General features: G+C 38.0%; 1 protein-coding gene across 2 annotated transcripts in view; it reads right to left on the bottom strand.

The window, feature by feature from the left end:
• The window catches only part of NOX4 (NADPH oxidase 4), a 719402-nt gene extending 713216 nt beyond the window's left edge, over positions 1-6186 (bottom strand). For both annotated transcript variants that reach the window (XM_053708631.1, XM_053708630.1), the window contains exons 1-2: positions 5782-6186; positions 5466-5561 (exon numbers count right to left, since the gene is read on the bottom strand). In XM_053708631.1, the coding sequence (XP_053564606.1) occupies positions 5466-5561; positions 5782-5838 (153 nt within the window). In that variant the 5' untranslated portion in view covers positions 5839-6186. The remainder of the gene's footprint in view (positions 1-5465; positions 5562-5781) is intronic.
• Positions 6187-17286: the final 11100 nt, after the last annotated feature.

Below are 17286 nucleotides of genomic sequence, written 5' to 3'. Positions count from 1 at the left end.
TTATCCTTCCATTTGACGCTGGGATAAGAAGACTACTGGCCAAGTTTGGTCTGATAGGGAAATATCCCACAAGCATTACATGATGTCCAGAAATGAGCATAAATACATATTTCTGGGGTCGCCAGTGACTTACGGCACGTTAGAAACTGCCTTAGCCTAAGAAAATAAAAAAAGATATCAAATCTCCTGTAAAAGTCTAACCCGCCTCCCAAAAATAAACCCAGCATGTAAAAACCCCTATATCCGCAATCCTGAAGTCTGGCGGAGAAGATCCTATTTCAGGCGGTAAAGTCTTGCTCCAAGCGGAGACCACTTCCTTCTTCATCCAGGACCAAGCCGGCGTGGAGCAGAGATGAGCGTGGAGCAGGACCGGCGACCGTGGAGCCATGGAGCGTGGGGAATCCTCTTTGAATGATCGCCGCCATACACTGAATAGTGAATTCAAGGTACGTGTTTAAATATGGCGTCCCTTGCATTCCTATTGGCTGATTTGATTCTTCAAATTCAAATCAGCCAATAGGATGCTGAAATCCTATTGGCTGATTTAAACATAGTGTTAGGTTTTTTATTTTGGGGGGTTTGTTGGGTGGTGAGTTTTACTGTAAGAGGGGGGTACTTAGTATTTTTTAAGGTAAAAGAGCTGTTTAACTTAGGGCAATGCCATACAAAAGTCCCTTTTAAGGGCTATTTGTAGTTTAGTATTAGATTAGGGGTGTTTTTATTTTGGGGGAGCTTTTTTATTTTCATGGGGATTAGGTTTCATTTTATAATTTTGTTTATTATTTTATGTAATGTTAGACTTTTTATTTTTTGAAATCTTAGATTATTTTTTTGTCTTAACTGCTCTTTCTGAACAATAAATGTTTATTTTGACTTGTCCCTTTATATGTAAAGCATACATTTATTCAAGAAAAATTATATGAATCATAACAAAAGTTTTCCCTAGCATATAAAAACATACATAAAAATATAAATATAAAATATTATTATATATTATAATATTTTATATATTAAAGCAATAACTAATCAATAGTTATATATTACATATTACTATGAAGAATAATATATAAATTAAACATCATAATCAAATAGTTTATTAAATATTTTGCAGGTCAGTCAGTCGCAGACAAAAGGTGTCATGGCCCAAAAAAGTCTATTATCAGATTAGAAATGCAAAGCAACCTTTCCCGAGAAGCTGGTTTTCTGCTAAAACTACAAATTTGCAAAATATCAAAAGGTAATTTGAGGTACAGTTAGAGACTAGAGGAAATGAGGCCCATTTATCAAGTTCCAAATGGAGCTTGTGGGCCCGTGTTTCTGGCGAGTCTGCAGACTCGCCAGAAACAGCAGTTATGAAGCAGCGGTCTAAAGACCACTGCTCCATAACCCTATCCGCCTGCTCTGAGCATGCGGACAGGAATCACCACAATTCAACCCGATCGAGTACGATCAGGTTGATTGACACCCCCTGCTGGCGGCCCATTGGCCGCGAGTCTGCAGGGGGCGGCGTTGCACCAGCAGCTCTTGTGCAATGCTGAATACGGAGAGCGTATTGCTCTCCGCATTCAGCGAGGTCTGTCGGACCTGATCCGCACTGTTGGATCAGGTCCGACAGACATTTGATAATTCGGCCTTAATGTGTAAACGTACAGTAACAGTTGTAAGTATTTTACACCAGCTGACTATTTTAACATTTTCCATCTCCATATGCAACATAATACAGCCTAAATCACACAACTGCTCTTTAAGTTGTTGCAAGCAAAGAACAGAAAAAACCTATGCAAAGGGTATTCATGATGAAATAAATTCTAATATTAAGCTGCAAGTCACATCCAGAATACTTTGCTTCAGTTTAAAGGGATATGAACATTTAAATACAGCATGCAATCTGAATGCAATTAAACAACTTTTTAATTTATTCTAATATACATTTTTCTTCTCTCTCTGTATCTTTTGATGAAAAGCAGGGACATAAGCTTCGAAGCCTGCCCATTTCTAGAGCACTATATGGCAACAGTTTTGCAGTAATGTTATCCATTTCCAATAGCACTAGAGGGCAGCACTCTTTCCTGACATGTAGCGCTCCAGGTGCCTACCTAGGTATCTCTTCAACAAAGAATATCATGGGAATGAAGCAAATTTGATAACAGAAGTAAATTGGAAACTTTTTTTAAAAAAATGATATCCTCTGCCTGAATCACAAAAGAACATTTTTGGGTTTCATATCCCTTTAAGAACTTCTAACTTCTATCTATGACCTCACATTTTCCATGAACAGTGGTGAAAACCAGAATACTGAGTATTTCTATGAAGATGGATTCAAAATAGACTTTAACTGTCTGCATAGTACAATGTACAACAGCTTTGACCGTGTGTTAGCAATACAAGAACGTATATCAATTGTACACATTCCTTGCTCTACCCACAAAACTACTGAAATCCCCTCTCTGCCCAGTGTTCCGCCCATATCCCTCTATTAGCAAAGAATGTCCTATCTCTCCCACAAAAATAGTTCTGATGCCATTTCAATGCTAATAAAATATCCCAGGTTCTTCTGCTTGCTAGACCAAAATTATGACACATCTACTGCATAATACACATATTAAAGGGATAGTAAACCCCAACATTTTCTTTTATGATTCAGATAGAATATACAATTTTAAACAACATTCCAATTTAATTATTTTATCAAATTTTCTTCATTCTCTTGTTATCCATTGCTGAAGGGACAGCATTGCACTACTGACAGGAAGCTGAAAATATCTATTTAGCCAATCACAAGAGACAAATGTGTGCAGGCACCAATTAGAAGCAGCTCCGACTAGTGTATGATATGTGGGTATTCATTTTTCAACAAGGGATACTAAGAGAACGAAGCCCATTTGAAAATAGAAGTGAATTTAAAAGTGTCTTAAAATGACATGCTCTATCTGAATCATGCAAGTTTAATTTTGACTTTCCTATCCCTTTAAGGCACAGCTATACATAAGGTACACACATTTTTCTATGCCACCAGTTCACATGGAACCGCCCTATTGCCCGCTACCCAATATCACTCTCCACCATACTGTAGCACTGATATTCCTCTAACCCACTAGTTTTCAAACCTGTATCAGGCCTTCCTAATAGGGCACATTTTATCAGGCTATCTGAACTGGAAAACAGGTGAATTAACCTTTTAACGCCATTAGAATGTTGTATTCCGTCTGAATTTTGATGTGCTTTAGCGCCGAAGAACGGAATAAAACGTCCTAACCACTTGGCTTTCCTGAAGCCACTGGTGCTTCCCTGATGGGATCGCGGTCTGGAGGGCGTGCCTAGCATCAAAGGGATGAACCCCTGACGCAATCCCATCATTGAAATCTCGTGATCATGTGCACGATCGAGAGATTTAAATTTGTTTACATTGGAACAGTTGTTCCGATGTAGACACGTTAACCCTGGCACAAAAGTGTTAATCAGCTGCTTAGTAAACATGGTTATTTTACCTACTTTTATCCAAGGTTATTCTGAAAACCTGGCCTGTTGGGGAGGCCTGAGGTCAGGTTTGAAAACCAGTGGTCTAACACAGCATATATAAAGCTATCATAAATAATAATTTCCCTGTACCTCAGATTAAGGGGATATGAAACCCCAATTTTTTCCTTTCATGATTTAGAAAGAGCATATAATTTTAAACAACTTTCCAATTTACTTCTATTATCAAATTTATTTCATTTTCTTGATATCCTTTGTTGAAAAAAATATATAAATTGGCTCAGTAGCTGCTGATTGGTGGCTACACATAGATGTTTTGTGTAATTGGTTCACTCATGTGCATTGCTATTTCTTCAACATAGTATATCTAAAGAATGAAGTAAATTAGATAACAAGTAAATTGGAACGTTGTTTAAAATTGTATTCTCTATCTCAATCAACAAATAAAAAATGTGGGTTCCATGTCCCTTTAAGAAGTCCTAAATACTCTTAATAAAACTTTTTTTACTTAAAAGGACATGAAACCCAAAATTTTCTTTCATGATTTAGATACAATTTTAAACAACTTTCTAATTTACTTCTATTATCTAATTTGTTTCATTCTCTTTGTATCATTTGTTGAATGAGCAGCAATTCACTAATGGTTTCTAATTGAACACATGGGTGAGCCAATGACAATCTGTATATATATGCATCCACCAATCAGCAGCGAGAATCTAGGTTCTTTGCTGCTTCTGAGCTTGCCTAGATAAATATTTCAGCAAAGAATAACAAGAGAAGGAAGCAAATTAAATAATAGCAGTAATTTGGAAAGTTGTTTAAAATTGCATCATCTGTATGAATCATGAATTTTTTGGGTTTCATGTCCCTTTAAGCTTAAATAAGTTAATTAATAAGTGTACTGTAGTGCAGCACAACCAGGAAACTACTTCATATTTGGCTTGTTGCCAGGTTAGTTGAGGACAGGAATTATGGAACTTTGGATAAAAGTATAATACAGAAGTCCCAAACTCTGTACTTATCCCAGTATGCATTGCTCCACATAGGTGTCCAAATCAATTAACCCATGACACCCTTTATGTGAAAAAGAAGAAACTGATTGGCCAAGAAAACTGCACATTGCACATCTTTTAAAGGCAAACATAGTTGATACCTCAAACTATAAGAAGCAGAGCCTAGCTATTTCCTTCAAAGAATCACATCACTAGAAGTGATATAGTTAGATGTTATATCAAGTAAAACTGACAATATCTTGCTCCTTACTTGCTTTCTAGATATAAAACTGAAAGGATATTAAAAAAAAAAATGTTTTGTGTTGACCCAGCTCAGGTCTTTCTAAATGTTTTAGCTTTAAAAGCACAAACCAGACATCCCCCACCCGCTGAGCTGATTTTACCTGAGTTCTCTTCCCTTTCCTATGTTACCAATTTACAGCTCAGTCACTCCTTTGTCTCTGTGCCTAGCACCCCCACCCTACCTGAATGTATTTGCTAATCCCTTAGCCTACCTTACTACACAGTACATATTACCCCCACTCCTCTTGCAAACAGCCCCCTGTATAGCAGAGCTCACAGCCTAGTCTCTTTTATTGCACTGCTCACTTCCTCTGTCACTAAACATCTCCCCCTCCCCTAATACCTGCGCTCAGTTACACAGAGCCCAGTCTTTTGTCTCCCTTACTGTACAACTCCTGTCTCTGCCCACAACACAGCTGATCTTTCTCATTCCCCAGGCTGCCCGCAGAATGCTGGATGATCCACAGTTATTAGTGACTGACTGCACAGTGTGATCTCAATCTGTCACTTCATTCAAAACCAGCAAGTTGCACTAGCAGCAGCAGTCAGGCAAACAGCAGCTTTTGTTCCCAGCATGTCAGCATCCCCCATGCAACAAAAGAGAACAAGATCCTGCCTGGTCTCTGATGTTTCACATAATCACTAACACACTTACAGAAAATAAATACCCTCCCCCTGGTCCTGATCACTTACCCCAAGCATCTGGTGCAAGTAATAGTACTCTAGTCCATTATAATACTTCCTGAAAGTTTTCCAAAACATCCATATATTGAGAGCAAGCCAGGAAACCTGGAAAGCAGAACATATATATACTCAGCAAAAGGTATGATACATTTAAAAAGATGTATAAAATAAACTTTTATCTTTACACATTAAAAAAGTTGGACAGATACCATGGAACAAAACTAGTACAGATAAAATAAGTTCATATGTAAATTCCAAAACTAAAATTTAAAATCAACTTTAATACTGCAAACTATATATGTATGAATAGATCAAATTAACTTACCAGTAATAAGTGCTTGGATCCTTCATTAGAGAACCAGCTTCTACAGTGCAAAGCCATCCTGATTGAAAATATAAATGGTGTTAGGGACTAGGTCAAAAAACTGCTGCTACCCTCAGTGGGCAATAAACTGCTTCCTGCTCCTCTCCTGTGATCTTCATGTCTAGTTATTCTCACCACAAAATCTGTTCAGCTAACCCTTTCCATGCCTGACGCTAGTTGGGACAGGAAGAGTTGGAGAAAACTTTTTTTTTTTTGCAGGGGCTGCAGTTTCAGTCAGACTCTTCTGAGCAGAAGCAGCAAAACAGAACACACTAAACATCTACAAATCTGCCTTTATTATATATACCCATAAACACAGTTCAGCAACAAAATAGCACATTCCTTCTCATCTGTCATTCCATATCTCAGAGCTCCTGTCTAACTTTGCTATTGAGATTTCTTTTTTTTAACAAAGAGGAGGGGTAGTCATAGAGGGGGCTGCAAACTACAGGAGCCCAGATGGTTCATTTATAGCAGAAATATTCTGCCTTCCCCTTTAAAACTGTACTTTTTTGTTTTACAATATTTGTATTGTATTTGTAATATTTGTCAGATCTTCTGTTAAAAGTGATTTACACACAGACACACACACACATATATATATATATATACATATATATATATATATATATATATATATATATATATATATATATATATATATATATATATATATATACCAGAATGCTTTTTATAAATTAATTTAAAGGAACATGAAACCCAAATGTTTTCTTTCATGATTTAGAAAGAGCATGCAATTTTAAACAACTTTCTAATTTACTTCTATAATCTAATTTGCTTCATTCTCCTTATATTCTTTGCTGAAAAGCATATCTAGATAGGATCAGAAGCTGCTGATTGGCGGCTGCACATAGACGCCTCAAATGTGCATTGCCATTTCTTCAACAAAGGATATAAAAAAAAATTATATAATAGAAGTAAGTTGGAATGTTGTTTAAAATTGTATTCTCTACCTGAATCATGAAAGAAAAAAATTTTTTAGTGTCCCTTTAAATATATTAACATATAGAATATTTATGTAATAAACAATGATACCAGCACTCTCTGGATTTAATAAAAAATCCAAACATTCATTATGTGACCTTTTGGAGTTAACAGACATCTGACAATGAGGGGATAACCCTGAAATATCACAACATTTTGGGATTTTTTATTAACTCAAGCGAGTGCTGCTATTATTGTCTATCACATACAGATTTTTTTTTTTCCCCAATACTAGTCCATTAGTCCCCCGCTTTGTCGCAGACAGGAATGCTTGCCAGACTATGACAGAGTGGAGACTGGAGAGTATGGACTTGAAAGGATTAACTGCACCAGGCTTTCAGTTTTACCTTGTTTAAGCATCAACCAAAATAAACCTCTTAATTCTCCCTACATCACCCCAAAACCAGTACTTGTGGCCACCACCAGGGTGTCTTGAGCAACCACAAAATTATATTTTAATTAAAACTCAAAAAATAAATTTGAAATAAATAAATAAAACTATGCTAACATTATTCTTTTGCTACCTTTAGGCACATTCATATTAATTTACTGGAGCATGAAGACAGATCTGATTAAATATATATTTTTATCTGGGAAAAAGTTCATAGTGCTTTTAAAAAGTAGTATAAAAGAATACAAAGAATTAGAAAACATACTGTAAATAGACACACAATTGCAAAACAATTACATAAATTAAACAAAGATTACAAATACATACAAACCCATAACTTACAGTTGAAATCAAAGGGAAATCCCAAATAATTTATACATGTTAAAGTTCCAGATGTGTTCTTAGGTTCTGACTGGCCTCTGTAGGTATATACATATACGGTACATATCACGATCACGTGATCACCAAAACAGGAAGGTTTGATTATCTAGATAAGGATTGTCTGAAACTGTATTACTAGGATGCTGATTTTGGCAAACTTCTCAACAGGAAACTACCCTTTAAACATGCCATGTACCGGCTAAATGAATATAATACCATAATATTTATTTCATGTAATTGGCAAGAGTCCATGAGCTAGTGACGTATGGGATATACAATCCTACCAGGAGGGGCAAAGTTTCCCAAACCTCAAAATGCCTATAAATACACCCCTCACCACACCCACAATTCAGTTTTACAAACTTTGCCTCCTATGGAGGTGGTGAAGTAAGTTTGTGCTAATATTTATACGTTGATATGCGCTTCTCAGCATTTTGAAGCCCGATTCCTCTCAAAGTACAGTGAATGTCAGAGGGATGTGAAGGGAGTATCACCTATTGAATGCAATGGTTTTCCTCACGGGGGATCTATTTCATAGGTTCTCTGTTATCGGTCGTAGAGATTCATCTCCTACCTCCCTTTTCAGATCGACGATATACTCTCATATTACATTACCTCTACTGATAACCGCTTCAGTACTGGTTTTTCTGTCTGCTTGCTATATGTGGATGGGTGTCTTTTGGTAAGTATGTTTTCATTACTTAAGACACTCTCAACTATGGTTTGGCACATTATGTATTTATATAAAGTTCTAAATATATGTTTTGTACTTATATTTGCCATGATTCAGGTTTTCAATATATTTCCTTTTGCAGACTGTCAGTTTCATATCTGGGAAATGCATTTTTTTAGAAAAATGTATTTCTTACCTGGGGTTTAGTCTCTTTTTTCAAATGACTGTTTATTAAATTTGCGGGCAGAATTAGGCTCGCGAGGGCGCAAAATGCCAAAGTTTATTGCGTCATTCTTGGCGCGAGATTTTTTGGCACGAAGTTACGTTCGTTAACGCAAATTTGTCATTTCTGGCGTTTTAGTTGACACCGAGTCTTTCAAGGTTGCATCATCTGTGACGCGAGTGTGTCATTTCCGGACGTTATTGATGCCAAAAAATATTTTTCTGTTTGTGTGCGTCATACTTGGCGCCAAATATTTTCATTATTTAAGACACCATTTCTAAATGCTTCTTGCCTTTTTCTCTATCAGAGGGCTATGCTGTTTTCCCATTCCTGAAACTGCCATATAAGGAAATTGATAATTTTGCTTTATATGTTGTTTTCTTCTCTTACATTTGCAAGATGTCTCAATCTGATTCTGTCTCAGAAATCCCTGTTGGAATCCTGCTGCCTGATAACAGTTCTACCAAAGCTAAGTGCATCTGTTGTAAACTTGTGGAGGTTATTTCTCCAGCTGTGGTTTGTAATAGTTGTCATGATAAACTTTTACATGCAGAGAATGTATCCATCAGTAGCAGTTCATTACCTGTTGCTGTTCCCTCAACATCTAATGCACAAGATATACCTGTAAATTTAAAATAATTTATTTCTGATTCTATTCAGAAGGCTTTGTCTGCCATCCCGCCTTCTAATAAACGTAAAAGGTTTTTTAAAACTTCTCATAAAGTTGATGAAATTTCAAATGACCGGCAACATGCTGAATTATCCCGCTCTGACGAGGATCTATCTGGTTCAGAAGATCCTACCTCAGATATATTACACTGACAAATCTTCTTATTTATTTAAAATGGAGTATATTAGTTCTTTGTTAAAAGAAGTGTTGATTACATTGGATATGGAGGAAATTAGTCCTTTTGATATTAAAACTAGTAAACGTTTAAATTCTGTTTATAAACCTCCTGTGGTTACTCCAGAGGTTTTTCCAGTTGCTGATGCTATTTCTGATATGATTTCTAAGGAATGGAATAGGCCTGGTACTTCTTTTATTCCTTCTTCAAGGTTTAAAAAATTGTATCCTTTGCCAGCAGTTACTTTAGAGTTTTGGGAAAATATCCCCAAAGTTGATGTGGCTATCTCTACTCTTGCTAAACATACTACTATTCCTACAGAAGATAGTACTTCTTTTAAAGATCCTCTAGATAGGAAACTTGAATCTTATCTAAAGAAAGCCTATTTATATTCAGGTCATCTTCTCAGACCTGCAATTTCTATGGCTGATGTTGCAGCTGCTTCAACTTTTTGGTTGGAGACTTTAGCGCAACAAGTATTGGATCCTGAATTGTCTATTATTGTTAACTTGATTCAACATGCTAATAATTTTATTTGTGATGCCATTTTTGATATAATCAAAATTGATGTTAAATCTATGTCTTTAGCTATTTTAGCTAGAAGAGCTTTGTGGATTAAATCTTGGAATGCTGACATGACTTCCAAGTCCAGATTGTTATCTCTTTCTTTCCAAGTTATTTGGTTCTCAGTTGGATTCAATAATTTCAACTGTCACTGGGGGGAAGGGAGTTTTTTTGCCTCAGGATAAAAGACCTAAACGTAAATCTAAAGCTTTTAACCGTTTTTGTTCCTTTCGACAAAATAAGGAACAGAAACCTAATCCTTCCCCCAAGGAATCTGTTTCCAATTGGAAGCCTTCCTCAAGTTGGAATAAATCCAAGCCATTTAAGAGATCAAAGCCAGCCGCCAAGTCCGCATGAAGGTGCGGCCCTCATTCCAGCTCAGCTGGTAGGGGGCAGATTAAGATTTTTCAAAGATGTTTGGACCAATTCGGTTCAAAATCAATGGATTCAGAGTATTGTCTCTCAAGGGTACAGAAGAGGATTCAGAATTAGACCGCCTGTGAGAAGATTTTTTCTCTCATGAATTCCAGCAAACCTAGTAAAGGCTCAGGCTTTCCTGAAGTGTGTTTCAGACCTGGAGTTATCAGGGCTAATCATGCCAGTTCCCTTTCAGGAACAGGGTCTGGGGTTTTATTCAAATCTATTCATTGTCCCAAAGAAAGAAAATTCATTCAGACCAGTTTTGGATCTGAAAATGTTGAATCGTTATGTAAGAGTACTAACTTTCAAAATGGTGACTATTAGGACTATTCTGCCTTTTGTTCAGCAAGGGCATTATATGTCCACAATAGACTTACAGGATGCATATCTTCTCTTTTCTAGACAAGCATTACCAATTTGCTGCTCTTCCTTTTCGCCTAGCGACAGCTCCAAGAATCTTTTCAAAGGTTCTTGGTGCCCTACTCTCTGTAATCAGAGAAAGGGGTATTGCGTTTTTTCCTTATTTGGACGATATCTTGGTACTAGCTAAGTCTTTACATTCTGCAGAATCGCACACAACTAGTGTTGTTTCTTCAAAAACATGGTTGGAGGATCAATTTACCAAAAAGTTCCTTGATTCCTCAGACAAGGGTCACCTTTTTAGGTTTCCAGATAGATTCAGTGTCCATGACTCTGTCTCTAATAGACAAGAGATAATTAAAATTGGTTTCAGCTTGTCAGAACCTTTAGTCTCAATCATTCCCTTCAGTAGCTATGTGCATGGAAGTTTTAGGTCTCATGACTGCAGCATCGGACGCGATCCCCTTTGCTCGTTTTCATATGAGACCTCTCCAGCTTTGTATGCTGAATTAATGGTGCAGGGATTATACAAGGATATCACAATTAATATCCTTAAATCCCAATGTTCGACTATCTCTGATTGGTGGTTAGATCACCATTGTATAGTTCTAGGGGCCTCTTTGGTTCATCCAACCTGGACTGTGATCACAACAGATGCAAGTCTTTCAGGTTAGGGAGCTGTTTGGGGATCTCTGACAGCACAAGGGGTTTGGAAATCTCACGAGGTGAGATTACCAATCAATATTTTGGAACTCCGTGCAATTTTCAGGGCTCTTCAGGCTTGGCCTATGTTAAAGAGAGAACCATTCATTTGCTTTCAGACAGACAATATCACAGCTATGACATATGTCAATCATCAGGGTGGGACTCACAGACCCCTAGCTATGAAAGAAGTATCTCGAATACTTTCTTGGGCGGAATCCAGCTCTTGTCTAATTTCTGCGGTACATTTTACAGGTGTAGACAATTGGGAAGCGGTTTATCTCAGCCGTCAGACTTTACATCCGGGGGAGTGGTCCCTCCATCCAGATGTGTTTTCTCAGATTGTTCAGATGTGGGGTCTTCCAGAAATGGATCTGATGGCTTCTCATCTAAACAAGAAACTTCCCAGGTAACTGTCCAGGTCCAGGGATCTTCAGGCGGAAGCAGTGGATGCGTTGACACTTCCTTGGTGTTACCAACCTGCTTATATTTTCCCGCCTCTAGTTCTTCTTCCAAGAGTGATCTCCAAAATCATCATGGAACAGTCATTCGTATTGCTGGTAGCTCCAGCATGGCCTCACAGGTTTTGGTATGTGGATCTTGTTTGGATGTCCAGTTGCCAACCTTGGCCTCTTCCATTAAGGCCAGAACTTCTGTCTCAAGGTCCATTTTTTCATCAGGATCTCAAATTATTAAATTTGAAGGTATGAAAATTGAACGCCTAGTGCTTAGTCATATAGGTTTCTCTGACTCAGTGATTAATATTATGTTACAGTCTCGTAAATCTGTTTCTAGAAAGATTTATTATCGAGTTTGGAAGACTTATACTTCATGGTGTTCTTCTCATAAATTCGCTTGGCATTCTTTCAGAATTCCTAGAATTTTACAGTTTCTTCAGGATGGTTTGGATAAGGGTTTGTCTGCAAGTTCCTTGAAGGGACAAATCTCTGCTCTTTCTGTCTTATTTCACAGAAAGATTGCTAAGCTTCCTGATATTCACTGTTTTGTACAGGCTTTGGTTCATATCAAGCCTGTAATTAAATTAATCTCTCCTCCTTGGAGTCTTAATTTGATTTTGAAGGCTTTACAGGCTCCTCCATTTGAGTCTATGCATTCTTTGGATATTAAACTACTTTCTTGGAAAGTGTTGTTCCTTTTAGCCATCTCTTCTGCTAGAAGAATTTCTGAATTATCTGCTCTTTCTTGTGAATCTCCTTTTCTGATTTTTCATCAGGATAAGGCGGTTTTGCGGACTTAATTTAAATTCTTACCTAAGGTTGTGAATTCTAACAACATTAATGGAGAAACTGTTGTCCCTTCCTTGTGTCCTAATCCTAAGAATTCTTTGGAGAAATCATTACATTCTTTGGATGTGGTAAGAGCTTTGAAATACTATGTTGAAGCTACTAAAGATTTCAGGAAGACTTCTAGTCTATTTTTTATCTTTTTTGGTTCTAGGAATAGTCAGAAGGCTTCTGCCATTTCCTTGGCATCGGGGTTAAAGCTTTTGAGTCATCAAGCTTATTTGGCGTCGGGTCAAGCCCGCCTCAGAGAGTGAAAGGATCAGCAATTCTCTAAAAATATTTGTTTGTGTCAAGTAACTATGGCCTAGATTTGGAGTTTGGCGGTAGATGGGTTGTTAACGCTACGCGGGCTTTTTTCTGGCCGCACCATAAAATTAACTCTGGTATCGAGAGTCCAAAAAAATGCTGCGTTAGGCTCCAAAAAAGGAGCGTAGAGCATTTTTACCGCAAATGCAACTGTCGATACCAGAGTTGCTTACGGACGCGGCCAGCCTCAAAAACGTGCTCGTGCACGATTCTCCCATAGGAAACAATGGGGCTGTTTGAGCTGAAAAAAAACCTAACACCTGCAAAAAAGCAGCGTTCAGCTCCTAACGCAGCCCCATTGTTTCCTATGGGGAAACACTTCCTACGTCTGCACCTAACACTCTAACATGTACCCCGAGTCTAAACACCCATACCCTTACACTTATTAACCCCTAATCTGCCGCCCCCGCTATCGCTGACCCCTGCATTAAATTATTAACCCCTAATCTGCCGCTCTGTAAACCGCCGCAACTTACATTATCCCTATGTACCCCTAATCTGCTGACCCTAACACCGCCGACCCCTATATTATATTTATTAACCCCTAACCTGCCCCCACAACGTCGCCGCCAGCTACTTACAATAATTAACCCCTAATCTGCCGACCGCAAAGCGCCGCCACCTACGTTATCCTTATGTACCCCTAATCTGCTGCCCCTAACACCGCCGACCCCTATATTATATTTATTAACCCCTAATCTGCCCCCTCAACGTCGCCGACACCTGCCTACACTTATTAACCCCTAATCTGCCGAGCGGACCTGAGCGCTACTATAATAAAGTTATTAACCCCTAATCCGCCTCACTAACCCTATCATAAATAGTATTAACCCCTAATCTGCCCTCCCTAACATCGCCGACACCTAACTTCAATTATTAACCCCTAATCTGACGACCGGAGCTCACCGCTACTATAATAAATGGATTAACCCCTAAAGCTAAGTCTAACCCTAACACTAACACCCCCCTAACTTAAATATAATTTACATCTAACGAAATTAATTAACTCTTATTAAATAAATTCTTCCTATTTAAAGATAAATACTTACCTGTAAAATAAATCCTAATATAGCTACAATATAAATTATAATTATATTATAGCTATTTTAGGATTAATATTTATTTTACAGGCAACTTTGTAATTATTTTAACCAGGTACAATAGCTATTAAATAGTTAAGAACTATTTAATAGTTACCTAGTTAAAATAATAACAAAATTACCTGTAAAATAAATCCTAACCTAAGTTATAATTAAACCTAACACTACCCTATCAATAAATTAATTAAATAAAATACCTACAATTACCTACAATAAAACCTAACACTACACTATCAATAAATAAATTAAATACAATTCCTACAAATAACTACAATTACATAAACTAACTAAAGTACAAAAAATAAAAAAGAACTAAGTTACAAAAAATAAAAAAATATTTACAAACATAAGAAAAATATTACAACAATTTTAAACTAATTACACCTACTCTAAGCCCCCTAATAAAATAACAAAGACCCCCAAAATAAAAAAATGCCCTACCCTATTCTAAATTAATAGAGTTAAAAGCTCTTTTACCTTACCAGCCCTGAACAGGGCCCTTTGCGGGGCATGCCCCAAGAAAATCAGCTCATTTGCCTGTAAAAAAAAACATACAATACCCCCCCCCCAACATTACAACCCACCACCCACATACCCCTAATCTAACCCAAACCCCCCTTAAATAAACCTAACACTAAGCCCCTGAAGATCTTCCTACCTTGTCTTCACCTCAACAGGTATCACCGATCCGTCCTGGCATCCGGTGCTGAAGAGGTCCAGAAGAGGCTCCAAAGTCTTCCTCCTATCCGGCAAGAAGAGGACATCTGGACCGGCAAACATCTTCATCCAAGCGGCATCTTCGATCTTCTTCCATCCGGTGCGGAGCGGGTACATGTTGAAGCAGCCGACGCGGATCCATCCTCTTCTTTCTGCGTCTCCCGACGAATGACGGTTCCTTTAAGGGACGTCATCCAAGATGGCATCCCTCGAATTCCGATTGGCTGATAGGATTCTATTAGCCAATCGGAATTAAGGTAGGAATATTCTGATTGGCTGATGGAATCAGCCAATCAGAATCAAGTTCAATCCGATTGGCTGATCCAATCAGCCAATCAGATTGAGCTCGCATTCTATTGGCTGTTCCGATCAGCCAATAGAATGCGAGCTCAATCTGATTGGCTGATTGGATCAGCCAATCGGATTGAACTTGATTCTGATTGGCTGATTCCATCAGCCAATCAGAATATTCCTACCTTAATTCCGATTGGCTGATAGAATCCTATCAGCCAATCGGAATTCGAGGGACGCCATCTTGGATGACGTCCCTTAAAGGAACCGTCATTCGTCGGGAGACGCAGAAAGAAGAGGATGGATCCGCGTCGGCTGCTTCAACATGTACCCGCTCCGCACCGGATGGAAGAAGATCGAAGATGCCGCTTGGATGAAGATGTTTGCCGGTCCGGATGTCCTCTTCTTGCCGGATAGGAGGAAGACTTTGGAGCCTCTTCTGGACCTCTTCAGCACCGGATGCCAGGACGGATCGGTGATACCTGTTGAGGTGAAGACAAGGTAGGAAGATCTTCAGGGGCTTAGTGTTAGGTTTATTTAAGGGGGGTTTGGGTTAGATTAGGGGTATGTGGGTGGTGGGTTGTAATGTTGGGGGGGGGTATTGTATGTTTTTTTTTACAGGCAAAAGAGCTGATTTTCTTGGGGCATGCCCCGCAAAGGGCCCTGTTCAGGTCTGGTAAGGTAAAAGAGCTTTTAACTCTATTAATTTAGAATAGGGTAGGGCATTTTTTTATTTTGGGGGTCTTTGTTATTTTATTAGGGGGCTTAGAGTAGGTGTAATTAGTTTAAAATTGTTGTAATATTTTTCATATGTTTGTAAATATTTTTTTATTTTTTGTAACTTAGTTCTTTTTTATTTTTTGTACTTTAGTTAGTTTATGTAATTGTAGTTATTTGTAGGAATTGTATTTAATTTATTTATTGATAGTGTAGTGTTAGGTTTTATTGTAGGTAATTGTAGGTATTTTATTTAATTAATTTATTGATAGGGTAGTGTTAGGTTTAATTATAACTTAGGTTAGGATTTATTTTACAGGTAATTTTGTTATTATTTTAACTAGGTAACTATTAAATAGTTCTTAACTATTTAATAGCTATTGTACCTGGTTAAAATAATTACAAAGTTGCCTGTAAAATAAATATTAATCCTAAAATAGCTATAATATAATTATAATTTATATTGTAGCTATATTAGGATTTATTTTACAGGTAAGTATTTATCTTTAAATAGGAAGAATTTATTTAATAAGAGTTAATTAATTTCGTTAGATGTAAATTATATTTAAGTTAGGGGGGTGTTAGTGTTAGACTTAGCTTTAGGGGTTAATACATTTATTATAGTAGCGGTGAGCTCCGGTCGTCAGATTAGGTGTTAATAATTGAAGTTAGGTGTCGGTGATGTTAGGGAGGGCAGATTAGGGGTTAATACTATTTATGATAGGGTTAGTGAGGCGGATTAGGGGTTAATAACTTTATTATAGTAGCGCTCAGGTCCGCTCGGCAGATTAGGGGTTAATAAGTGTAGGCAGGTGTCGGCGACGTTGAGGGGGGCAGATTAGGGGTTAATAAATATAATATAGGGGTTGGCGGTGTTAGGGGCAGCAGATTAGGGGTACATAAGGATAACGTAGGTGGCGGCGCTTTGCGGTCGGCAGATTAGGGGTTAATTATTGTAAGTAGCTGGCGGCGACGTTGAGGGGGGCAGGTTAGGGGTTAATAAATATAATACAGGGGTCGGCGGTGTTAGGGGCAGCAGATTAGGGGTACATAAGTATAACGTAGGTGGCGGTCGGCAGATTAGGGGTTAAAAAAATTTAATCGAGTTGCGGCGATGTGGGGGGACCTCAGTTTAGGGGTACATAGGTAGTTTATGGGTGTTAGTGTACTTTAGGGTACAGTAGTTAAGAGCTTTATGAACCGGCGTTAGCCCAGAAAGCTCTTAACTCCTGCTTTTTTTCTGTGGCTGGAGTTTTGTCGTTAGAGCTCTAACGCTCACTTCAGAAACGACTCTAAATACCGGAGTTAGGAAGATCCCATTGAAAAGATAGGATACGCAATTGACGTAAGGGGATCTGTGGTATGGAAAAGTCGCGGCTGAAAAGTGAGCGTTAGACCCTATTTTGAGTGACTCCAAATACCGGCGGTAGCCTAAAACCAGCGTTAGGAGCCTCTAACGCTGGTTTT

The sequence above is a fragment of the Bombina bombina genome, chromosome 3, assembly GCF_027579735.1.
Source record: "Bombina bombina isolate aBomBom1 chromosome 3, aBomBom1.pri, whole genome shotgun sequence".
In the NCBI taxonomy this organism is placed as follows: domain Eukaryota; kingdom Metazoa; phylum Chordata; class Amphibia; order Anura; family Bombinatoridae; genus Bombina; species Bombina bombina.
This window is presented reverse-complemented; position numbering and strand designations above follow the sequence as displayed.